This window comes from Heliangelus exortis, chromosome 3 (genome assembly GCF_036169615.1).
Source record: "Heliangelus exortis chromosome 3, bHelExo1.hap1, whole genome shotgun sequence".
Taxonomy (NCBI): domain Eukaryota; kingdom Metazoa; phylum Chordata; class Aves; order Apodiformes; family Trochilidae; genus Heliangelus; species Heliangelus exortis.
This window is the reverse complement of record NC_092424.1, coordinates 99,305,936-99,331,595: the sequence shown is the minus strand read 5'-3', so window position 1 is coordinate 99,331,595 and position 25,660 is coordinate 99,305,936. Positions and strand designations below refer to the sequence as shown.

The window sequence follows — 25,660 nt, the reverse complement described above, 5'->3', positions numbered from 1 at the left end:
TTGATTAGGTCAGCTGTCTTTCCTCAAATAAAACCCACTCAACTGAGCTGTACAGATGAAATGGTTAGTTTTATCTCTGATGGAGACATGATATTAACCAAGAAATGTTTTGTTGTACATTTGGTCAGTTTTCGTCTTTATTTCATGTGTAAATGAAGATAATCATTAGGGACTTTGGTGAAAATGAGAAAGCATCCTACTGACAAGAAAGAGCAAAAAGGCAAAAACAAATGTTTCCCAAACTCAAATGACAAAAAGAGTGGCTTGTTCACGGCAAAGATCCAATTTCCATGTACATATAATCCCAGTCCCAGTCCAAACACAGATCAAGAGCTTTTCGAGTTGAGACAATAACATCCTGGGGTTGATTCAGAGAATTCATCATCCCATCTGGATGCTGAAGTTCCTCAGCATGACTATATTTGGTGATGCTGAAACCAAAGGTGAGAAATCTCATCACTTCATGCTGAGACTTGGTATAGCATAAAGACACCAGGAAACCCTAACTAGCCTGAGCCCTGACAAACCCGATGCGTTTGATCCTCACCTGGATTTTGTTGAATTGCTGAGGCTCACAGTGCAAACTCGCTGTGCTCTTACCACATCCTCTAAGACTCAGGCAGCATGAGCACAGAAAAAACCATGCATCCATTCTGCCAGTGTTCTGGACATCCTTATGCCAAGAGATGCCTTCTGTTTAGGCACTCATAGGTGGATAATAACATTTTATTCGTTTGTAATAGCATGGTAGCATGGACCTAGAATTTCAGACTGTGTCCATCACTTCTCTGACTTCTTGAAAACTAAGGAGGAATCAAGGGGTGTGTGTGTGTGTGTGTGTGTGTGTGTGTAAATATATTGTCTGTTGCTTATGTGAAATGCTTGGTCTCGCCCTGCACAGAGCCTCAAGAACATGAACTGCTGAGGAACACCTTCCCGTCACCGGGGTCCCAGAGGCAGAGCCCAGCTACCTTCACTTGAAATAGCCTTTTGAGAACCTGCCATTGGAAAAAAAGCCGTGTCAGGAACAGAATCCCCATGACATTCCTGCCGCCTCCACCCCGGGCCGCGGCACAGACAGGGAGGGGCGACGGGTCACGCCGAGCCCCCCTCCTCCGGGCCGCGGCCGGGCGGACTTTGCCCCAGCGAAGCCGCCCCGCTGGAGACCAATTCCCGCCGCGGGGCCATGGCGGCTCCTCCAGCCCCGCCCGAGCCACCTCAGAGCGAGCCGGACTGGGCCGGGCTCACCGGCCCGCTCCTCCAAAACCTCCCGCCCGCCCGCCGGCTGAGGGGAGAGGCGGGCCGAGGGCGCGGCCACCCGCAGGCGGAAGAGCGGCCGCTGCCCTTTCGGGAGGCGAAGGGCCGCCGGGGGACGCGGCGGGGTCCGCTTCGCTCGCTCGCTCTCTCCCACCGCCCCGTCCCGCCGCCTCCGCGGGCACCGCCTCGGCCGGCGCCTCCCGCCCCGCCGGGAGCTCCCCCCGCGCCCCCGCTCTGTCCCGTGCGGCGGTCGGGCCCCGGCTGCCCGGGAAGGGTGGAGGGGGAACGGAGGGGGAGGGAGAGGGCGGTGGTGGTTGGGGGGGGGGGGGGGGGGGGGGTTGTAGCAGCATCACCATGGCGACAGTGACGTCATCTCACCCTGGATCTAATTGGAGGAAACCCCGTGGCCCCAGCCGCAGCCCACGGGCCAACCGAGCTTGTGCCTTGCCTGCGCTCGCCCCCGCGGCGGCGCGCTCTGCTCGGATTGGCTGTCGGGGCGCCGAGGGGCGGAGCCGGGCTGGCAGGGCGGGCTGCGATTGGCCGCGTGGGCGCGGGCTGAGCAGCGGGTAGGCTTGCCCGTGCCAACGCCCTTTAGCGCTGGCTCTCGCCGGAGACGGGAGCGGCTCTTTCTCTCCGCCACCGCCCCGAGCGAGGCAGCCGATCGGGTGGCGCCCGCGGCCCGGCCTAGCGCAGCGGACTCAGGTGAGCGCGGTGCCGCGTTCCGGCGGCCGTCGCGGGCCCGGGCTCCTCTCCGCCGCTGCCTGCCTCTGCCGCCGCGTCCTCCATTTTGTGATCGCGGCGTGGAGCGCTCGGCGGCCCCGGGGAGCGGGAGGCGCAGCCAGCCAGCGCCGCCATTTCGCACCCGGCGGGACCGCCGGCTTCCTCTTTCCGTCCCGCCGCCGCGGGGGCAGCGCCGGCCGCCCCGCGCCCCACGCAGTCCCGAGGGACGAGGCCGCCCCTGGCCCCCGCCCTTACCGGGTCCGAGACCCCACCCACTGCCGTGCCGCCGCGTTCCCCCGCTGGCAGCGCGGGGTCTCCGCGCCCCCCGCCGCGCCGAGGCCCGCCGTCCCGCCGCGGGAGCTGCGGTCACTCCCGCCGCGGCCGCCGGGGGGAGGCGGGGAGGCCCGGGCCCCGCCGCGCCCCGCCGCCAGGAGGCGAAGGGCCCTGGGCCGCCGGCCTGGCCCTCCGGCCGCCCCGCCCCGGCCGCCCCGAGCGCCCGGGGCCTCGCTCGAGCGGCAGAGCGCGGGTGTCCGAGAGAGGCGGATCCCGGGCCCGCTCTCCTAGCCCGTGGGGTTTTAACCCCTTCCTTACCACTCCCCCTCGGAACGAGCTCGTCTGGCTCCTTTTATCATTTCTTTCTCCCCGCTTGTCCCGGCTGTGGCACCCGCCTTTTTTTGGCTCTCTCCTGCAGGGCTTGCGGCACACGGGGTAAGGGCTTTGCCCCCAACGCCCCAGGGCCCGGTGGTAACTCGGTGTCCTTCTCCAGGTCCCTGATAGACAGCGTGTTAATGTATTCACATAAGGCAAGGAAGAAAAGCAGGATGAGGACAAAAATTAAGCTCTGATGAAAAAAGAGCTATTTCTAGCGCTTGGTCTTCAGTCTGCTGTCCCTTGGCTAGTGCTGGCAGTGCCTTCCCCAGTTGGGTTTCTGGGTCGTGGGTTCCCTAGGGGTGGACCCTTGAGACGAGTGCCCTTCCCCTTAGGCCTGCACAGAAGAATAGGATGCTACAGTACATCTCTCCACGAGAAGCACCTGGAGATGGGGAGGGGGAGGCAAGGCGAGGTTCATTGTGATCCCCTTTTATTTTAGAGGGTGGTTTAACATCCTGATCAGTAGAGTTTTATCCTAGCATGCTTGCTGTCTTCTTTCTGGCAGGTTTTGAGGTGCATTCTCAGGTCGGTAGTGTGACATCCCCAGCTTCTCCTGCTTTTGCTACTGTACTGCTCTTGCCCCGCTGCCAGCCACCATGGATAAGACCGAGTTGATCCAGAAAGCCAAGCTGGCTGAGCAAGCTGAACGCTACGATGACATGGCCACCTGCATGAAGGCAGTAACTGAGCAAGGGGCCGAGCTGTCCAACGAGGAGCGCAACCTACTCTCAGTCGCCTACAAGAACGTAGTAGGGGGGCGACGCTCTGCCTGGAGGGTCATCTCTAGCATTGAGCAGAAGACAGACACCAGTGACAAGAAGATGCAACTTATCAAGGACTATCGGGAGAAGGTGGAGTCTGAGCTCAGGTCCATCTGCACCACTGTGCTGGTGAGTGGGGACTTTTCTTTTTATGCTTCTGTATTTCTGTTTTGGGTTTTGTTTTGTTTTTTAAGAAAATGAAATAAAGTATTCGTGTGTGCTGCTGACCTGGGGACTAAGACTGGGAACTTGACTGGGTAATGTCAAGCAAAGTGTTATGCTGGCATGGGGGAAGTCAGTGGAGTAACTTCTGCAATGTTGAATGGGTTACTGTGAGACAGAAAACGGTATACACTGTGTTGTGGGGCCCATATATGTAGAGACATTTGAGGTACTAAATTTTGAGTGTGTAATTAGAGTATTTTTTTGATGGAGTGATCTATTTGCAGTATTGTCCTAGGTAATTGCAGAGATGGAGAGAATTTAGCCTTACTCCTATTTGTGCTCTCTTTAGTAAGCTTATCTTTTCATGAGATAAACTGAAAAGAAAGTGAAGAAACCCCTTTATTTCTTCAGATTGGAGCTAATAACCCATTTAAAACATTTAAAGTAACTAGGTATGCATTTTCTTTCTTCGCATAAAGAAAAATACACTTAAGGGTTCTTCAAGAGACGTTTTAAGTTTTTGGATATAAAATAGAATTTTTTTATAAAGTAGGGTATCTATATTGAGGAATGGAAATAACTGATGGTCATATTAGAGCTGACTTCTCAGGGGAATCTTTAAGATGTATTTGCAGTAATTATGGAATAATGTAAAACTGAGGTGCTAATACTGGTATGACACCTCAAGCATGCATCATAGCTCAGGAGTACATTTCTGTGCAAGCAGCAGAATTCCAGATGCTATCGATAGTGAAACTGTGCTGCACTGTAGTGGGAGCTGAAGAGATGCAAGTCAGCAGTGTGTAAGCTGCTAGACCCTATTCTGTGTTAAGCTGCGTGTGTGTAATGTAATAGTAATTGTGTGGCAAATAGTATGGAGTGGTTTGTTTGCTTCTTTGGATTGTGCTGAAAATACCTATATGCTTCCATGCATACTGCCACCTAGGTGGGTTTTTTTGCTAAATCGGTCAAAATGAGTTACCTTTCCTTGAAAACACCTTGGAAACTTAGTAGCTTAATGAATCAGTTAATTCCTTAAGACACTGAAGAGTACATGTCTTTTCACAGTTAATGGGTGTGGTTAAGTTGTAAAACTTTCACCTTTGTGAAAATAACATGACTTCTGTGGGGCACTGGTTCCTGTTTCCTGTGACAAGACTTTCACGAGAACCTGTGTGATGGGGTTCTAGGATTTGTACTGCTGTTACTCTCTGTCTCTGTTCCTCAGTACCCCACTTAAGAACTAACTTGTTGGGACCTCATAAAGCTCACTCTTGAGACTTCTTAATCTCCCTCTGTCCTTCTACCAAATCTAGTTCCTAAGAGAAGGTGGTGTGCTTGACAGCTCTCTCTTCTTGTCTGGAAGGCAGCAGGAAGTAGTGCAGACCAAAACCTACAGCTGTGCATGCTTTTCCTGTTCAGCCCTGCTGGCAAAGATGTGCCACCCTTTGGTTTCAGATGTCAGCCATCTACTGCAAGCCTTATGATTTTTACTCTTCCTTTGAGGTCCATGTGCAGTTGTGTTCTGTTCTGCTTCTCTCTGTTTCCTTCCCCATCTACCACTCCTATGATTAATGAGTCAGTGTCTGAGAGGTTGGAACTCCCAGTGTACAAAGGATGGGCTTCTTAAAGCTGAGACATGAACTGGTTTTGACTCCTCCTTCTTTGAATGATAATTTCTAATGTACTAATGCTATAGTAACTGCTTTTTCAGATCTCTTAAGTTGAATCTCAAATATGCTTTTTTAGTTCCAGGAAGGCAGCTAAACTGAAATGACTTCTGGCAAGTAGCATGGAAAGGTTGCTTGTCATCTGGAGTATTTGGATTTAGCAAGGGTGGATGCATTGGGTGGAGTGTAGCTGCTGTTAGTCATTCTACTAACAGTTTTTTCAGAAGGCTTTTTTTAATTATTATTACTGGTATGGCACAACTTTTCAAAGTGAAATATATCTGGTTCAGAAAATTCATTTAGAACTACTAATGCTGGCATTACAAAATTCTGCTTTTTTGTTTAAAAGGTAGCAACATTCTAGCTGCAATTATTTTTTTTTCATTTAAAGAATCGCTCAAGCAAAATAGTTATGGGGTTTTTTTGCCGTGGTTTGATAAAGAACCATTAGAATACAAATATCTGAAATTATGTTGATATACATGAAATACATATCTGTGAATAAAATTTAAATTTTTTACAAATTATTTAATTCACAACTATTATTGGGGTTCACAGTAAGATATTCCATCTTATGCCAAGCAGTGAAGACATTGAACTGTCTGTCTTGCAAGTTAGGAGTAGATGTGATCTGAACCCTTTTTAGCTGTTAGTTCTGTGACTGGTCTTTCAGGTGAGAGTAGCTTTTAATGAAGAACTGGTATTACTTTGTCAAACTTCTTCCATGAATGCTTTATTTGAAACATACACTAGCAGCTTTTATTGAAGTCCCCGTTTTAAATGACTGCTTCTATGGTAATACAGAGGATTTATGTTGACTGTGATTCATGAGGCATGATTCAAAACTGTTCCTGAAACTCTTGTCCCTGAATAAACAAACAGCTTAGCAACGTGTTTTTTTTTTTTTTCCAAGATAAAGTTTAAGTGTGTTGTTTCATATACCCTGAGCACAAAGTCAATGTTTCTTTATATTCCCTGATTTCAAGGTAGAGATACTGGATTATGTAGAAGGGCTGAGTGCAGCAGCAACTTTCACATAGTTAAATAACATGTGAAAGTTTGAAGATGGAATATATGGTACAAGACCAGTGCTTTATTGTGTATACACCCTGTTACATAGTGGCTTCAGGTTTTCAAAAAGGGTAACTTCTGAATTGTAACTTCTAAGGAGCAGTAGATAAAACTGCTGGGTTTGCTGAGAGTCTTGTGGGGCCTCTGCATAGCAGTGATTCACATTGCATTCAAGCTGCTTCATTTTTTAGAGAACTGATGTAAAGGAAGGAAAGACATCTGTCTCTCTGCCTCATCTCTTACTCTCTGCCTGCAATGGGACAATTTGGGTTTTTTTCATGTTTTTTTTATTTGTTAGTGCTCTCCATATGTTCAAGTTCTAAGTCCTGATGCTAGAGTTCTTTGTGGGCAAGCAGTCATGAAATCTATTGCTCTATAGTTTTAAACTTGAAGATGCAGACTCCTTGTATCTGTAGCTGAAACTTAAAGGATTATTTTAATTGCTTTGAAGTTGTTTTTTTCCATATAAAGGTTAGATGTATGAGGCTTTTCAGTAATTTCCAAACTTCTATTTTGGCCATGTCCTCTCTAAACAGTTTTACATTGCCCTGTGTCAGGCTTATAGTGGGCAGTTTCACTACAAATAAACAAGGATGCCATGAGCCTTCAAAAGTGGACCAACAGTAGCATTTCTTGTGCTCTTGATTCTTTTTGATACCCTGTGGCAATGCCTGCAATGAAATAGTCTTGAGCTGTGAGGTGTATATACTTTCAGTTACTAATGTATTAGGATTGAGAGGATGCTTGTAAATGTTCAACCTTCTGTGAGGTTGCAGTGTTAATTGTTGAAAGTGTGTCAAGTGTGTTGCTACTGTAGTTTCCCTCCCTTCTTCCCCAGGTTGCAGTGTTGTTAGTACTTCTGCTTTGCTTAATTAAGAAACAGAAAATTCTAATAAAACCAAAGGTAAAAATCCGTGTCCACTGCTGACTTTTGTCCATTTTGTAGATCTAGTTCTAAAGTAAATAACTTAAAAATAAACAAAACAGAAATCTCCATACTAGGAGGTAATGTTCAAACAGCATTTTTCAGCAGCACTTCCTTGTTTCATTGAAAATAAAGTTGGTGTTTTCTTGCAGCAAATAGATTCCTTGTGTCACCTAAAATACCTGATTAACGTTAGATAATTAATAAGCTTTGATATAGCCCTGCTTTTCTCTCCTGTTATCATTGGCCTTCAGAAAAGTGAAATCCTGGTTCTTACTATACATGCAGAAGTTTGGCAGATTCAGTAAGTATCTGCTTGATGCTGCTCTATGAACAGTTTCATGTCTTGTGAATCCTTTCCCTCTGTTTTCTTGTTTTCAGTGAACAGCTGGAGTTTATACAGAAATGCATAGTGTTGGAGAGGTGACACTGGTTTCTGAGTAGAAGGATATTACACATTGGGAGCTATTTATGATGCAGTTGAATCTGAAGATTGGGCATACTAATCACTGAAGTCACTACTACATTTGGACCTTAGTTGTCCTGATAGAGGTTGGGACATTGTTTCAAGTATTAACTTTTTTTTATCATTTTATAAATCAAAGCAAATGCTATTGACTCATCCTCTTTAAGTAAATGACTAAAAGGATTAGCTATTTCATGACTCAAAGCCAGATCTTAGGTTGGGATTGTTAACTTCTCGGGAAATCCAGACTTCTGAGTGAGTGTTAAAAAAATGCATGGAATAACAATAGGGGTTTTTTTAATGAAAGTTAAGATGTGGTAGAGAGTTGATTCTCCTTTGTGTTTGTAGTACAATTACTTGCAAGCATTAACACATTTGTAGTAAGTACTGTGGAACTTAATGCATGAATCTTTTCTGGTTTAGTATACTTAAAACTTTAATTCATTGTCTGAACTTATTCACAGTTATACCTTTTCTTACTTCAGTTTTTGCCCTTTGTTAAAATCTGGTGCTCCTTTTGTGCAAGGAGGACTGAATCCATTTCTAAGAAAGGACTGACACTTGTAGAAACAAAGCCCAGAACATACTGAGGTTGTTGAAGTGGCTGAAGATGGTTAAAACCCAACCAAAAATGGTTCAAGGAATTCTGATGGTATCTGAGGCTGCCATCATGTGCAGTCATCACTTGCTGCCCCCTCCCCTTGCAACTGGATACTGAATTTCTAAAACACACAAGCAAGCTGGTGAAAGATACAAACTAAATGGCAGCATGGTATTATTTTTGAGATTCTGAAAACTTGTGCCATTGTATTATTTGTGTTGTTTCCTTTTTCAGAAGCTACCAGGATAAGTTTAGGTCACTGCTTTGATTTGCATGGGTATCTCCATCATTAGGTCAAGCTGACAATAGGGTTAACTTAATGCCTGCTGAAAGCAGAAAATCGATTGATTTTGAGGTTTTGCTGTTCTTTAAAGGTTTAGAAATGACCACCAGTGAACTTCAGTTCTGCAAAGTCATAGCTTCTAACAGCTTCAGAAGGCCTGTCCTGAATGTCAGCATCCTGTGAGAAGCAGGATGTAGAGTAAGTGAAAATAGGAAATAATAATACCAGTAATACCAATGCAGGTGACCAGCTGTTGAGAATTAGGCAGTCAAAGATTCATCTATCTTCACTGTCAAATCTATTTTTTTAATGATGTTAAGCTATAGATTAACTAGCCTGGTTGTAGTTAAGGGTATTAAAGCTTTGTCTATACTATGACTCAGTCCACTCTTACATCTAGAATTAAAATTCCTGGAGGACATTTACAGGTTTGGTGGCCTTGAGAAAGTAGGATGTGCTCAACTAGTTAGAATGGGACAGCAAAGACACAAATTCTATTTTTTTCTGCTAATGCAGTGAAGCTTTTAACATCTTTGTTATTTTGTAAATCACTTCCATTCTTGCCTGCCAGAGTTACTAATATGATAGCAGCCTTTTTGAAGTAAGACATTAGCAGGCATTTAATAAGGTCCTTTTCAACCCAGACCACTCTGATTCTGTGATATCAGCGAGAAAGAACTTGATGAGGAAAGAGCATAGTTGAGCTTGAAAGTTATTAGTGACTGATTTCTTCGCTACAGCACAAACTGAAGTTGTTTAGCACTTCATTAATGCAGTAGATTGTACCCATTCTTTGTGGGCACAAAAGCTTCTGTTTTCAGTAGTGAGGGATACCTGATCTTCAGAGGAAGGTATTAGGCAGGAAAGGCTGGTAAAAGTGCCTGAGTCTGCTTGCTTTTTAAGTTCAGTAGGTGAAGGTGTGATAAATCAGTGTTCTCTTATTTGTGTGGATCTTGCCCATTTTTAAGTATGTTCTTGGACTTTGATCATGATGGGCTTAGTGCCCTTAGATGCTACTTGCTGTTTAAGTGCTTTTGTACTTGACCATAAACTTGAAGATATAATTATAATATATAATAACTAGGTAAGGTAATTAAGACTGTTCTTGGACACTACATTTATTTGTGGTGCTTCCTCCTGAGTTCATTGACCTGGCTTTTACAGGTACCTCTTCATCTTTTGTGCTTCTGAGGATGCTGGGAAGCATCCTCCAGCTGAGCATACAGCTGACTTGTAAGCTTGTAATTTGCTAATTTGCTCTGTACATCTGAATAACAGTTAATGTGAACCAGGTAGTTAGACACAGGAGGCAGTGAAAATAATTTGAGTGCTGAGTTTCATATCCTGTGGTTCTGTGCACTGACCAAAACACATCAGATATTAAGACCTATGAACTAGAAAGTAATCAATTTCGACTGTTGTGATTTTGCTTATGCTTGTCTCTTATTTTGTTAAAGGAATAAAGGGTTTTATTTAGCACTTCCAAACACTGGTAAAAGCTTATTCCTTGCTTTAGCAATCTTTATTCTGTCCTCTCATGTGTACAATCCATCTGGTGAAGTAGTTGGAAATGGGAGTCATACTAGGCTCTGAAAACAGAAAACTTGCCATTTGCTAAATTTTGTAAATGCATTACATACACTCTTATCAGACTGACTGCCTCATATTTCCTGGATAGCACTTCAGAAGAAGTTCTGTTCTGCAGAACTTGGATACATTTTGCAAAATTCTTGTAAGCAGAAATTGTTTTAAATGGAAGTAGGGAGCAGGGCCTTAGCAAGAGTGTCAAGGTTCACTTGCTATAAGAAATTGTTGTAGCAAGGTTATCTGAAATGTTGAATTCAACTTTTTCTGACTTCAGAGTTTGATTTTATTGTTGTGGGTTGTCTCATGTGGAGAATAACAAATTACACACCTATTACACTGAATGAAATAATACATAGCTGTGTTTCCTTCAAGGTGATGCTCAGAAGGGCAGAAGACTTTCAGGTGCACTAAGCAATGGGAAGAAAGAGCATCAGCTTCATTATATTTCTAGATTTCAGTGATCACAAGCCTCAGATCTAGGACTCCCAAGCAGCAGAACTGAAGTTAGTGTAACTCTCAGGCTTTCCTGAGAGTTTGATTATAATCAACAAATGGTGGCTTTAAAAATCATTAATTTGCACAAAGGCAACATAAGCTAAACCAATGTAGGTTTGTTGGTTTTGAGGAGTCTAGATATATATCAATTGTTTAATCATACCCTCAGGGCTTCTGTAGCTGCAGGGCGTAAAAATATTTTAAAATGCAGATTTAGACTTTTGTTTGATTCTGTCATATTATGAAAGATCACAAATGTGTAGGATGCTGGAAAAAACTTTTAGGTAGTCAGGGTTCCGAAGGGAAAAATTTGATGTTAGTGATGCATGCTTACCCCATGAAGAATAACACCTGGAAGTATTCTGAGGAATTAGAAATACGGAAAATGCAATCAGGGAAGAATGTTATAATCAATTTGAGATAACCAACAATTTGGTTGTGTTTTAAGCAAAAATTTACAATGTTTGAAAAGGGAAATAGCGTTTTTTTTAAGACTCATCTTTTTACTTTTGGCAATGAGAAACTGGAAAACTTCAGGCTCTTGCGTAAAACCCAAATAATTCTTTGACTTTCACTGGATTGTTGGTTTTGTGTAATGAAAATCTAGAGAAAGGAGAAACTGCATTTCCACACACTTCTAGTTCCTGGCTTAATAGCCCATTAGGGACCACAGAACTTTGACTTCTTGTTTTAGGAGAAATGTAAGCAGTGAATTTAAATTTTAGATTAAATTAATCTCAGCCCCAGGTGAGAATAGTGTGCACAGACATGCTGTAGCTGAGGCTTCCAATGCATCTCTTAAGTGGTATTCCAGATGCTTCATTCAGAGCCAATCCTAGATATCGACTGCCAGTTTTTAAAACTATGTAGAAAAAGGTTCAGAACCAAATGGAAAAGATGAATTAGATCACCTTCTTCGTTTCAATGCCAGGTACACTTGTCTCTGCTTTGTGAGGTCATCTTAAGGCCATGCCATTACTGGAAAGTCATGAATCTGTTTTCCTTAATATATAAACTAAAATACTAATGGCCTTATGAGATCTGTATGAAAAGTGTTTGGTGTTCTACCAAAAGGAATTAATGCATAGAACTTGAATCCAAAAGGGTGAAGAGCTTACTTGTGCTGAATTACACTTCTGAAAGTAAATTGACCTTACTGTTGCAGCAGGGGACTCTCCCTTCCTGTCAAGAAAACAACTGCTGAATGTTAAAACACACCTAGGTTTCAGTGAGTCATACTGTGGACTTTGGAATGACTGATTATACTTGAAATAGTCAAGAAGTCTTACTACCAGTTTGAGACGATTAAAACAGGCAGTCATTTGTGAGTAGAAGCCTTCTTGAAACATACACTGATCATCTGTGCTCCCAAACACTTTGGAAATTGAATGTGTTTAAATTCATGTATAACAGTTACATTAAGAGAATATATTGGTCTGAGCTGCCTCACCAAATTCTTAGCTTTACTTTTTCACTGCAGTTAGGGTGGAAACAATTCCCCCATATGCTGCTTGTAGGTGATTTTTTTCTTGTTGTAGGTGAATGGACTTTAAGAAATACTTGGGAGTGAAGAATTTCTCCAAGTATTTTTGCACATTGCAGCCCTGGCTGAATTTATGTAGTGTCACACACTTCACATAGTGTGCCTGTGGGGTGCAAGCTGGTTTTGAAATAAGGTGTTTTAAACAAACTTTAGTAAGATTTATTTGCCTTAGGCTCAAGAACACTGCTGAAAAAGCCTGAAAATTAACTTCATGTAGACTTCATTCACAAAACCCCGTGCCAACAATTTTGAACTCTGGCATGCTCCTCTTTGCTAAAGGTCATGCAGCAACTTAACCAGTTTATATTTACAGGTTGGTGAAAAATGCAAATGGTAATGTAGACCACTCTTTTAATAGCATGACATTAAATAACTTTGTGCTGGTGATGTGACCCAAACATATCTTAGGTGTTGACATCTGAGTGGTGCTGGCATTGTAAATACATTTGAGTTCCTTCAGTTTGCCACACTGAGAACTTCTGTCATACCTAGGCACATGGTATCTGTAGCTTGCTTTGAAAAGTGGCCTTAAACTACTTGTGATCAGTCAGTAGTCTCTGGAGCTGACCTGGTTCATGTTCATCTTCTGTTAGTGAATGAATAAGTGTGAAGAATCTATCTATTAGCTAATAGAATTGTAATATATGAAGAGACTTCTACTTATATATTTACTGCTCTTATTGAAGCCTAATTCTAAATGGCTCAAGTGCTGACGGCAGCTCAAAGGTCAGTTTGTTCCAGAATTTTATTTTTTTTTTTAAATTCATCTTTGTTGTTAAGATTGTTTATAGTTGAATGTGTGTGAAGAAAGAACAGCACACATCAGTTGTAGTGGTATTTTTCTGACACGTGAACCTGTCACATAGTTAAATTGCTCAGAAAGTGCTTAGTGCACAGTGTAATTGAATTTGGAAGTCTTAAGCTTACCTTCTAAAATGGGTTTAGATAGTGGGGGGGAGGGGGGTAGGCAATGGTTGGTGGGACTTTCTGTTGGGATTTTCCTGAAAGCAGGTAACAGAAAGCATGTGTGGAGTGGAACTGGTACATGAAGTGCAGCTGCTGCACGCATGGTGTATTTAAGGAGAGCCTGGCTGGATACATATGCAACAAATAATTCTCAAGGAGCTATGTCTTCAGGCAGCTTTCTCTGTATCAGGCTCTTTGGGATAACAGCTGGCATATTCCTTCAGGGTTTGCTTTTCATAAAATGGAAATAATGGAGAAGTGATGAGAGTAGATGAATTAAACTTAATATTTCTGGTTCCGGTTAATTGCAATGATCTGATACTATAACCACATGTTCAACCTTTGTTACTGCTTAAGCAGAAGGGAAAAGAGACTTAGAAAGGAAAGTTACTCAGTTGGGAAAGAAAAAAAAAGTGGAACTGGAGAAGGATCCAAAAAGGCAGTGGAAATGTAAGTTTCTTTACGTCTCTGAAAGGGGAAGTGGCTGACTGTCAGTCTCCTAGTCTGCTCCCCATGGCTCCTTCAGGCAGCTGCAGATCTGTTCCAGGGACTGTGTACCCTTTGTTTCTGGCATCTCTTTAATAGTTAAATAAATCTGCCTTCTCTAGCAGGGAAGAAATACATCACACATGAGAATACAATGCTGTTAGGGCAGCAAGAGTGTTAGCAGAGTGAAGGTAGGAAAAAAAAGAGAGATGAGCAACACTAATGAGAAGTGGGGTGGGAAATGCTGTCACAGTACAGGAGGACCAGTGTGTGACTTGAGAATAATGTATCAGTGCATGGGAAGTATCAGATACCAGCCACACACCATCACAGTGCAGGCTTGTTCTAATACAACTGTACAGTGAACTGAAGGGTCTGGCTTGAGGACAGAGTTTTGATCCCTTGTTTTTTGCTACTGCTTGTGGTTCTGAGAGTCACCCATCAACGGGGCAGGCAGCTCAAACATCTTGTGGCTTCTGATGGCAATGAGAGGCATGTTTGACATTGTTGAGCGTGTAATTGCTGGTTGTTCAGGTCTTGGCTTAGCAGGTAGTGAGAACAATCACAGTTCCTAATGATGATGGCAACTGTGTTTTGATATATAACTTTCTTTGACCAAAAAAAAGTGGGCATGTTTGCTGTATGTGAACATGGATGGCAGTATTTGCTGACTTCATCACAGAATCATACCTGGGGCAGTGCCAGGCTCTATTTAGTTAAAATTTACCATAATAAATTTTGAGGTTGTCTGAGGTCTGCTTCATTGATGAGGCTACTCATAGTCATTTTGCCTTCTACCATCTGATATTTAAAATGAGAGTTCATGGCTGATTGTGTTCTGATGGAAAAATAGGAAAGCTCTAGTGGGGAAAGATGGAGAACAGATGTAGGAAATATGGAGTTTCCCTGGCTATTACTGACTCACAACAGTGCAAAGTAAGTAATTTAGCTTATTGTGTTGCCTGCTTGCTCTCACTGCCCTGCCAACGTTTTGTCTGTTAGAGGGAGGGTAAGATGTCTTCCAAGAGATTAAGATGATGTCCAGAGATGAATGGCTCACTAAGTGTACCACTATACCTTGTTGATTTGAAAGATGTCTGGATAGATAAATAACTAGCTTTACTCAAAGTTTGTTTGTATTCTGTTCTATCCTACGTGATTCATATATGATATCTTGTTCCATACAGCTATTAAAGGAAAAAAAAAAACCCAAAAAAACCCAAAATCCAGAACAAGGATGTTTCACCCTAGCTGACAGAGGCACTGATCTTTCCCTTATCATGTGCTGTGGTAAGGATAGGAGGTCCTAGAGACAAACCGGGAGAAATAAAGCAGTGTTTGTAAACCAGTTTTGCTGTCTGAAAAACCACAGTTCACTCTCAGCATTCACTTTTTCTCTTAAGTTTCTTGGAAATCTGCACAAAGCCCCTGGTTTTAAAACATGCATAGTGCAGGAAGCACTTTCAGGATGCACTGTGACACACAGGCTGCAGCACCATGCATGCTTCTGGTAGGTCTGGGGCCATGGCAAAATCCTTTAGTGCTCCTGAAAGAAGTGTTGGGCATACCCTGTCTGGGAAAAAAAAAAATGGTCATTAATGCTCTAGGGAATGTAGGTTTGAAGCTCAGCTTAAATTAGACATGCTAAAACTCTCCTCCCTAAACATTCTTTCATGTACACTGGATTCCAGGGTGTTCATATTTTTAAGCCCTAACCAAGCCATATAAGTTACAGCCAGTTCTTGACTGTTAGAGCTGTCTCAAGGGCACAATTTTGTAATAAGATCAGTAATATTTTTTGTGTGCTAAGTTTACAATAAATCTTTAGATTTTGAAAGGCATAAAAGAAAAGTGCCTGTTCATTCTCTTGTTGATGTAGTTGTGACATCTTGAGGTTTCATTTTGGCGTTTAAAAGAAAAATCAAAGATACAGTTTAGTCAAGTAGCTGGTTCAAAATCCTGTTCAGTGGATCTTTTTCCTTGCCTGGTCAGTGCTCCTTAGACTGCTGTAGTTTTTCACATCACATTTGAGCACATGGATAAATCACATCTCTGCTGCTTAATGCAAACGTTCAGAAGTATAGGTGGAAGTATTGGTCTGTTACAAAAACTTGTGTGAAACTTGAGGTTGCTGCATTGTTGTCTTGAAGTCTTTGAAACTGGTTTGTGTAGTGTTGAGCACTGACAGGAGAAAAGCCTCGGGAAAACATTGAGCCAAAATGTGAAGTTTTTCTCATTGCAGAAATGTGCAGAGTGGGAATAACTCATGCTAATATGGGAATGACTCACAAAAAACAATGGTATTAATATGGGGTTTTATTACCCATCTGCCTACTAAGTCTCTTCTTTTGAAATGTGCCTGTTTTGCTGCTTTTCCATAGCACCAGTGAGATCTGTTCACTGTGCTTGCTCAGACCCTTGCATGCTTCACTGTGTTGAACTGAGGCAAATCCCCCACCTAACCCTGTGCCATAGCCAGTGTCTAGTCTTTGGCTGTGGTTTTCCCACCTTACAGAAAGTCCTAAAAATGTTTTTAAGTGAAAGGGTGTGTCATGCAGTATCATCTTACCATTCCCACTGTTAATTCTGGGGTGGCAATAAAAGCACTTGTAGTTGTTTACTGTTTCTTATTGCCTTGTTAAGGGGCTCTCTGAAAAGAGCTTGTCTGCCTTCAGCCTTACATCCACGAGAAGCATACTGTGTAGGTGGAAAAAGTCTTTTTTTCACCCAATTTGAAGTACACTACTAGAAGTGTTGGTCTAAAATAATTGCTAAGACCTCAAATGGAGTTGGAATGAGTAAATACTTGGAGCTGGATTGCTTTGCTGCTGTTGATTATTTAAGGAAGTAATAATGGTACGGTGGTATGCATAGGGAATAGGGTTGTGTCTAAAATTAGCTCGTTTTCATTGTAGTGCTACAGTTGCTAATTAAAATGCTAAGGGGTTTTGCCCTGAAAGCTTTCAGTTCCTAAAATACGTTCTTTGTAGCTGCCTCATGAATTTGGATACACATCCCCTTAACAAAAATCTTACTTACTTAGCCACAGTTTGCAAGCTTTGTGGAAACTTTCTGCTGCTTTTATGACCTGCTTATTTTCCAAGTAACTGAATGAAGATTTTATCACTTAAATTATTAGTGTAAAGTTGCTCTGAGTGTTGTGGGGTTTGCTTATTCACATCTTTTGTCAACTCCAGAAAACATGGGATGGTTGTGGTAATGGGCTGGGTAAAACTGCTGGGGCTCAGGGACATTGGAGGTCAGCCAGAAGCAACTCTTCTCCTTGCCAGTTTCCTGAAGTACTCTCTCTTTTCTGGGAGGACTAGGAAGCCTTGCAGCCTTGGAGGGAGACTGATCTTTTCTTGCTGGAGGTTTGTGTACCATTACCTGTCCCTCTGGTTATCAGGTAGGAGACCTGTGAGGCAGGGGTGCAATGCCAGCAGAAGTTTAGGGTGTGCTGAAGAGCACTGTATGGCTCTTCCCATTCCCAAGAGCAGCAGGGTGGATGTGAAGGATGCTTCCCTACTATGCTAGAGGGAGTGGGTGGTACTTTACAGCCTCACAAAATCCTGGCTGGTATGGATTGGTGAGGCTGGATACCAAGTGGACAGGTTCCAATCCTTGGCTCTCTCTGGTAGGTGGGCTGGAGGTTCCTTATCAGAGTCTAATGAATGCAATTTATGCCAAAAATAGCAGAGTTGTTTTTCGTACTTTTTTTCCCATGTAGTGGTAATAAGTTCTTATTTATAAATGGCTTAGAAACTTTATGCTTTTTTTTTTCTTTTCAGAAAAAGCTTATTCATTTGCAACAACATTTTTGAAGTGAGAATCACATATCCTGAAACTAAGCTTCTTGAAACTATATGCCAATGTATCTCTTCTGAGTTTTTGTGCAGTCAGATTGGGTCTCTGACTGATCATTTTAATGTAGTCTATAACTTTGTGCCTTTCCACAGTTTGTTTAAATAAGTATGAATATCTCTACAGTGCCCTTAAAACCCCACTTTCCAGACATTAAAAAAAAATTCTTCCTGTGAGGGTGATACTGGAATGGGGTGCCCAAGGAAGTTGTGGCTGCCCCCCTCTTGGAAGTGTTCAAGGCCAGGTTGAATGGGGCCTTGTACAACCTGATCTAATGGGTGGTATCCCTGCCCAGGCAGGGCAGTTGGAAGTAGGTGATCTTTAAGGTCCGTTCCAACCCAAACCATTTTGTGATTCTATGATCCCTCAGACTTACACAGAGTATGATGTGTCTGGGCTGGAATACTTCATTTGGTCAGTTTTGGTCCCCTGTCTAGTCCACTCCTCCATAATGGAGGGTCACAGCCTCCTCATTTCCAGAGCATGGGATATTTAGCAGAACCAAGCAGTGGTCTTGGTTCTGCATACCATTCTTCAGTAGTAACTATAAATATCGAGCATTATCAGTTCCAGAAGCAGACACTGACAGAAAACATACTGTAGTTTCAGCAGGTGCAGTTACTTAGAAGAGACTTAACTGATAAGTAAAATTGCTAGAAAGAAAATTGGTTTTGTCTGGGCTCAAACAAGGACTCCTGAGTCCATCCAAACTTTCTAGAAAGAAGAAAAATAGATTTAACTTGGTTATACCAGTGTGTGTAATATGCCTATCTTGTTGATGTTGTTTCAGGAGCTGTTGGACAAGTATTTAATAGCTAATGCAACTAATCCAGAGAGCAAGGTATTCTACCTGAAGATGAAGGGAGACTACTTCCGATACCTTGCTGAAGTTGCCTGTGGTGATGACAGGAAACGTGAGTACCTTTTGATCTTCAGGTCTTTCATAGCTACTGAACTTCAGTTTTGGGCTGTGGAGGAGAGAGCAGTAAATGAACAGCAGCTCATGTGAGTTAGCTGAGTGGGAATGGCTCTATTAGTTGGAAATCTCCAGTGTTCCTGCAGACAGAGCAAAATTCTGAATAGGCCTTAAGCACAGTGTGCCAGGGAATTGTAACTGGTGTTCCTGTCATGTATCCTAAATTTATGGATAGATGTTCTCTAGGCTTATTCAGGTGAAGGTCTGCTAACACAATTAAGGTTGCTAGTTTGTATTTCTTCACTAAAGTAAAGGTAGTGAGGAAGAGTAAACAGATTTCTGCAACATTGTTATAGTGTATGATAAAGTCCTGGTGATCTGTAAGTTTTAACCAGTTGAGGGTGAAGGAGACTTCATTGTAGTCACCCATGTTTGTAAGAAAACAACAAAATTTTTAGGTCAGTACTCTACTCAAAGATCTGTGAGCTGCACTCAGAAGTAGTGTATATTCAGGGGGATAATACTATCCCTGTAATTTTAGCTTCCCCCTTTTTGGTCCAGCAGAAAAGTCCTGGAAAACTTTACAGCTAGTACTGTCACTTGATACTGGACATCCTGAGAATGTAGAACAGTCCTAGAAGTTAAACTATGCATAGGTAGTTGTAAGTACCCCTAGAAGCTCTTCTGGGGAGTATTTTACCTCTATTCATAAGTTGTATTGAATTAAGTATAAAAACTGTTTTGCAAGGTGTCCGAATGCTGTTGTGATATTAGAAACACTTGGTATGGCATACATTAGAGATACATTTCTACATCACAAATTAAAATTAGTCCTACAATGATGCTGTGACACAGAAAGGAGATGTGGGGCTTCTGGAGCAGCAGAGTGCTGCAGTTATTGTCCCTTTGCATTTGCCATTGCAGGTGTCTGTTGGGTATTGTTGGGCAGTTTAAACTGATTGAATTGCAAAGTGAGAGGACAGAGCTGATTGTCACTTAAATAAGGCCTTTGTTAGTCTCCTTAATGTGTTAGAATGTTTATGTTTAAAGATTAAATATACAAAATTTAGTAAAAGTGTTTGCATTAATGTGGGGTGTTCAGAAATTCTTCTCTTCACCTGATTCAAATGACAGCTGCAGGTCTGACTGTAGCAGAAACAACTTGTCTTTGGCTTAGAGAAGACAGCCTGATTTATATTTTGTCTTGAGCAACGGTTACCAATCTGTGGGCTTCTCTGAGCAGAGAAATACCAGTTTATCTTGGCTAACAAGACTGCGTTGAAAGCAATATGCATACTGATATGCTTACTGTAGAAGAGGGACTGATTGATAGCCTTTTTTAGCTCATCTTGGTGTTTTGCTGAGAAGCTGTAGGTATCACCATGCATACATTTTCTGATTGACTTCTCACAAACTTCTAGGATAGTTTTACTTGAAGCTTTTCTGATGTCTCATCTCTAAGCATCTGCTTATCTTCTCTGCATCATATATATAGTGTGTGCTTATAAGCTAATACATTTCTTGCATTTGCTGTATTTTTTGCCTTTTTTCACCTGTTCTCCAAAAATTAATAATTAATTAGCACTCATTACAGTGTGAATACTGGAGAACCCAAGTCTATGTTGTGATGCTCTTAAATACTTCCGAGATTATACTTTTTTTTTTTTTTTTTTCCTTCAGTATTTTCAGAGGAAATACGGTATTACCTCCCTCAGAGGGCTGTATTTTGAGCTTTTCTTTACCTGTGGTCTCCTTCCATTCTGCAGGCATGTTTAGGGTGTCTGTTTGTCCTTTGGTTGTCTCCTGAAAGAGAATCTGGAATAGACTAGGTGTAGCATTCTTTAAGTATATTCTGGCCTGGTGACCTCTTTCCTCTGTGGTATTTCTCCCAGTTATTTTGGGCTTGATCTTGAGTTATTTATCTTGACCTGTCCCCCCGGTCTTTGGAGGCAGACTTCCAGTTTTTCAGGAACATGAAGTACATGCCTTCCAAACCTCTCAAGAAGTAGGGCCATACAGTCAGTATAGCCTTCCTTACTCTGCACACCCAGCTCACACAAGCATGTCCATCCTGTGCAAGGAATGAAGCAGGAGATCCTTAGAAAAAGTAAGGCACAAATATCAATTTTTTTGTACCTAAAATATCAAAGCTACTGAGGTAATACAGTCATCTGGGATGTTTCTATTTACTGACTGATGTGTGTTTATCTGTCTCTTGAATACCTTTGCTCTGTAGTAGCTTAATTTGCTCCCAGTGTTTTGTCAGTGTGGCAGCTGTGCTTAAAATGAGTTCAAAATCATGACCTTGATTAAAGTGCAGTGTTTTTCTAAGACTGGGGCTCAAACAGAGTACTGTTCAGTCTTCAGCTAATGGACTACTTTAGATAGTCGTATCTTTAAGGTTTTTCTGGTTTGTTTTTAATGTTTCTCATTCTTTTAACAGAAACAATAGAAAACTCACAGGGAGCTTATCAGGAGGCATTTGATATCAGCAAGAAGGAGATGCAGCCAACACATCCAATTCGCCTGGGTCTAGCTCTTAACTTCTCTGTATTTTATTATGAGATTCTCAACAATCCTGAGCTTGCCTGCACACTGGCAAAGACAGTAAGTTCCTGTTTTTTCTTCTGTATGCCTGTAGGGACAGTAGAAAAGGGTTTATGCTCAAAATAATATGAATTATTATTTCCTAGAGTTTATGCAGGAAATGATATAGATCTACTATTTATTGTATCTAGTTTCCAAACTGATACTGTTATTGGTCCTAAGGGAGGGTACAAGCAGGGTGTATTTACAATGTGACTTAAATCTTCAGCAACACAGCAAGTTTTTATTATGTCTTCATTACGCTTCTGTTTGTAATAGAACAATTCAAGTCATTAACTTGTCATATTGCTTGCTTTTTGGTTTGGTTTGATTTTTGGTTTGTTTTTTTTTTAAGATACCTTTACTGATAGATTTAGCTTCTGGATGTTTAATGATCAGCTATTAGAAAGAATAAAACCAATTTAATTATCCTAGGCGTTCGATGAGGCTATTGCAGAACTTGATACACTGAACGAAGACTCATACAAAGACAGTACTCTCATCATGCAGTTGCTTAGAGACAACCTAACAGTAAGTTGACTTTTTATGTGCTGTCTGTTCTGTAACCATTTATTTGCTTAGACTGAATTTGTGATGAAACAAAACACATTTCACTCTAGTGAAAAACGTAGCAGTGATTTGGGCTACTTGCCCTACTATACCTTTTTGTAACTTATTTTGAATGTAGTGTAAGTTCATGATTGGATAGCTCATATTTTTAATTGCTTCCTAGCCTTCTCAGTGGAGAAGGTGCATTCAGCTAGCAACCTAGAAGATACTACACAGGGTCAAAGACCAGTAGCCTGTGATCTGTTAAGGACTGTTATGCAAACTTTTAAATGACAGACTCAAAACCAAAACTTATTGTTTAGTTATGCATGCAGTGCAGCTTGCTTTATCCATTTTCCTGATTTGGAATTCCAATGTATTGGGAATAAAATCAGTTGATGTTTGAATATGTAATCTAAAGATTAACCATTTAAGAAAAGCACCTAATGGAATCACTTTTTTCTACTAAGATATGTAACCAGAGCAATATTTTAGGAATATTCTCTCTGGATATTCACTGCATTTAACATTACAGCAACATTTATTGTTTTGCAGTACTCCTTCACTAGATATGTCTTTTATTAGCAATATAAAATACTTAGCTTCAGTAATCAAAATGGTAATCTTCACTTTCAGGATTCAGATGGCTGCTTTTGAAATGGATGTTACTCATGGAGCTGCTGTTCAGACTTGTTGAATGATCTAGGATCGATGACACAGCTCACAACTGTTAAACACAAAAGCCTGGGCTTGTTTACTGCACAGTCTGCTCTGTGTGAGGTGATGTGGGAGGTGCATGGCCACTTGTGCCCTGTGCACAGGAAACTGCTTCCAGTTACCTCTGAGCAAGTGCTAGGGTTGTACACCTCCAGTGCACTGGTACTCTGTAGACATCTCTAAGGCCAAGGCAGTGTAATTTTTTCTACACAGTCAATAGTTGTCCCTTTTTGGAAGCAAAGCTGCACTTGTGAAATATGACACTTTTCTCTTTTTTTCTAGTTATGGACATCAGACAGCGCAGGAGAAGAATGTGATGCTGCAGAAGGTGCAGAAAACTAAAACTGCACGTGGGGCGTCATTCTCCCTTTCCTTCTCAAGAAACCTTTTTACACGTCTCCATTCCTTATAGCTCCACTTGGATTTCCTATAGCAAAGAAAACCCATCCATGTGTATGGAAATCAATTTATAGTCTTTTCACACTGCAGCTTTGGGAAAACTCCATTCCTTGATTTGTGTTTGTCCTGGCCTTCCTGGTGTGCGGTTACTGCTGTAGAAAAGTATTAATAGCTTCATTTCATATAAACATAAGTAACTTCCAAACACTTATGTAGCGGACTAAAGTGTACCTGGTATTTAAAGACAAATCTGAACCAGTTCCTGCCAGTTGACTGTGTTTTGTATTACAGTAAGATATGAAAATGTAGTTAATTGCAACTAAAGAGTGTTCCACATAGCTTTTAATTCTCCACATTCCCTTCTTATTCTGCAGGGTTTCCTTTCCATAATTGACTTTCACATGCTACTGTGTATTCTTTTCAGTAGGAATATGGAAGTACTGGGCCAGATCAAGTTGAGCATTTCTAGTTTGGAAAATGACAAATTGAGTCGCTTCCTGTATCATGTAATACAGAAGCTTGTGTGTCTGAGAACAGGGGCTTCTCTTATCCTTCAGTTGCTGCTGTTTAAGTTGGTATCCCTTCCCAATAAAAGTTCACTTACACTCCTGCCTTGGTAGTTCTGGTATTCACTTTACTATGTATTAGAAGCAGCATGTTACTGCCGGAGTGCAGGCAGTGCTTTTTGGCAGACTAAAGTGCATGTCATTTCTTAATACACTGGAATGGGAAAACCAATTGAAGTTCACATGTCCAAGTATAAAATTTAGTACTTTTCCATGCAGGTTTGTGCACATGTGAGAAGGTGTCAAGTTTGTCCAGTGATTGTTATTTAGAGAGTTTGGACCACTATTGTGTGTTGCTAATCATTGATTGTAGTCCCAAAAAAGCCTTGTGAAAATGTTATGCCCTCTGTAACAGCAAAGTAACATGAAATAAAATTACATTTTATAAACCACTTACTGTTGACTTGTAACAATTCCATGTAATCGCTTAAGGGCTAAACTTAAATGTAAGTATCTTGTGCTACAAGTGTCTTTCTCAAATTTAGTGCATACTTCTAAAAAGTCTGCTGTTAAAAGAACTCATTTCGTATTTGAACAATGTTCATTTATTAATATATCCTGGATAACTTTTCTTAATTAACCTGACATGTGGACTTCTTAACTGAATCTGACGGAGTTAATGGCTTCGCCTCAATAATTACTTCAGAAAAACCAGCCAATTTCCAGATATTTTTCCATGACTTGCAGATCTTCTAAATTATGCAATTTATTGTAATCATTTGCAATTCTCCCATCTGTCCTCCTGATGTGTGTTTGCACTGATAGTCAGAATTATTACTACAGTATTCCAGCCACACTTTTAGGAATGCGGAAGAATTTGTGCTCGCTAGACCACTAGTTTGTGTGTTGCCACATCATAATCTGCTTCCTCTTGGTTTTAGACTGCTTTTTAGTATTACCATTTTCCCCAGTTTTCAAAGCTTTTTGTAATAATACATTGCTCTGCTTTTTTTTTTTTTTTTCTATTCTTTTTTTCCCCTAGATCACTTAAGAGTTTTTTTCTAAACCTCTACCTCCTAGTTTCCCATGTTAGTGGGTTTTTGAAAATATTTAACTCCTTTTAGTGTCCTGGCTAGACAGGATATGACATTATGAAAAAGGACTTTTTACTGGTCCTTGCAGGCTTCTGATGGTACATCCTCCACCTTCCATGTTTTTGTTCATTCTCTGAGTGTGCACAAGTGAGTGTTCCAACAATAAAACTGTTCAGATTATGTGCTTCAATTGACATGCATTGCTTTTAAAAAATAAATTGTATCAATTCCATTTTCTTCATGAAGTCACTTTGAATTGCTGTCCAAGTATTATGTGGCAGGATTCTACATAAACTCATATGCTTCTCAATCAGTGTTTTGGTTTCATAATTTCTTCCCCTCTCCCATGCATTTCTTATTGATCCTTTGTTTCATAAAGGTTTTTAATTCCTAAGTGCTCTCATTCTCTAGGAAGAATGTTGTGGTCCTGACATGCTAGTACTCAGCTCTATCTGCTCATTTAAGCATTTGCTTTGCTCTTTTCTGGAGTACTGTCTTAGCTTGCACTACATTGTCAGCTAATGCCATTCTCTTTCCTTCCTTTTGCAGCTTGTCAAGAGAGTTGTCAGTTTTCCTTACAGGAGCAGTACCTCGGCCTTGTATCTAGATGATAGTTTAATTTACTAAATGTTCTTTCTAATGTCTGTCAAGCTGAGCAAATTCTAGCTGTCTCTAGTTTATTGCATCTACATTTGGGGGGGGGGGGGGGGAGGGGGAAGAGAGAGGAGGGAGAGAGAGGAGGGAGACAGAGAGAGGGAGAAAGAGAGGGAGAGATGGGGAGAGAGAGAGAGAGGGAGGGAGAGGGAGAGGGAGGGAATTGAAACTGCAGTACCCAGAGTAAATGTGGGATGATGGTTTCCAGTTCCAGGAGATAATTTGCACTACATGTTGTCCTGCCTCATGTAAGAGGACATGCCCCACAGCTTAGGGAACACTGGACACACCAACACCTCAGCTATAAACCCATGCTTATTACAAACCAGACATACAACTGACAGTACCATCCAAGACCCCTTAGTTAAATCAGTAGTGTCTTTTTAGATCAAGGATGGGATTAGTAATTTCCAGAAATACACTTTTATTTTCCTTGTCTCTAAGTTTAGTCCCAGTATTCTCTGTGTGATAGCAGGTACCTGTCATACCAGGAGACAAATTATTTTATGATTCTGTAAAGCAAATTGTGCACTTGCTACTTTGCACCTTATTTTCTTTTATGCAGTACAAAGCAGTGTAGGGAGACCAGAGTAAATTGGGTTTGGGGGGGAGTGGTTTGTTCTGGGGGCCCTTTTGAAAGCTTTTGACGTAGGCACACACATCACACAGACACGTGAAGCCAGCAGAAATACTGCTTTGAGTAACCAGAATTTACTTGAGCATACGAAGTA

The 25,660-nt window shown here is 41.7% G+C and overlaps 1 protein-coding gene across 1 annotated transcript; it reads left to right on the top strand.

The window, feature by feature from the left end:
- Window positions 1-1,781: 1,781 nt before the first annotated feature.
- On the top strand, window positions 1,782-23,633 carry YWHAQ (tyrosine 3-monooxygenase/tryptophan 5-monooxygenase activation protein theta). The gene is made up of 6 exons (XM_071741884.1): window positions 1,782-1,959; window positions 3,134-3,518; window positions 18,299-18,422; window positions 20,868-21,031; window positions 21,446-21,541; window positions 22,559-23,633. Exons 2-6 carry the CDS (start codon window positions 3,225-3,227, stop codon window positions 22,616-22,618), a joined length of 738 nt encoding a protein of 245 aa, XP_071597985.1. The 5' UTR covers window positions 1,782-1,959; window positions 3,134-3,224; the 3' UTR covers window positions 22,619-23,633.
- Window positions 23,634-25,660: the final 2,027 nt, after the last annotated feature.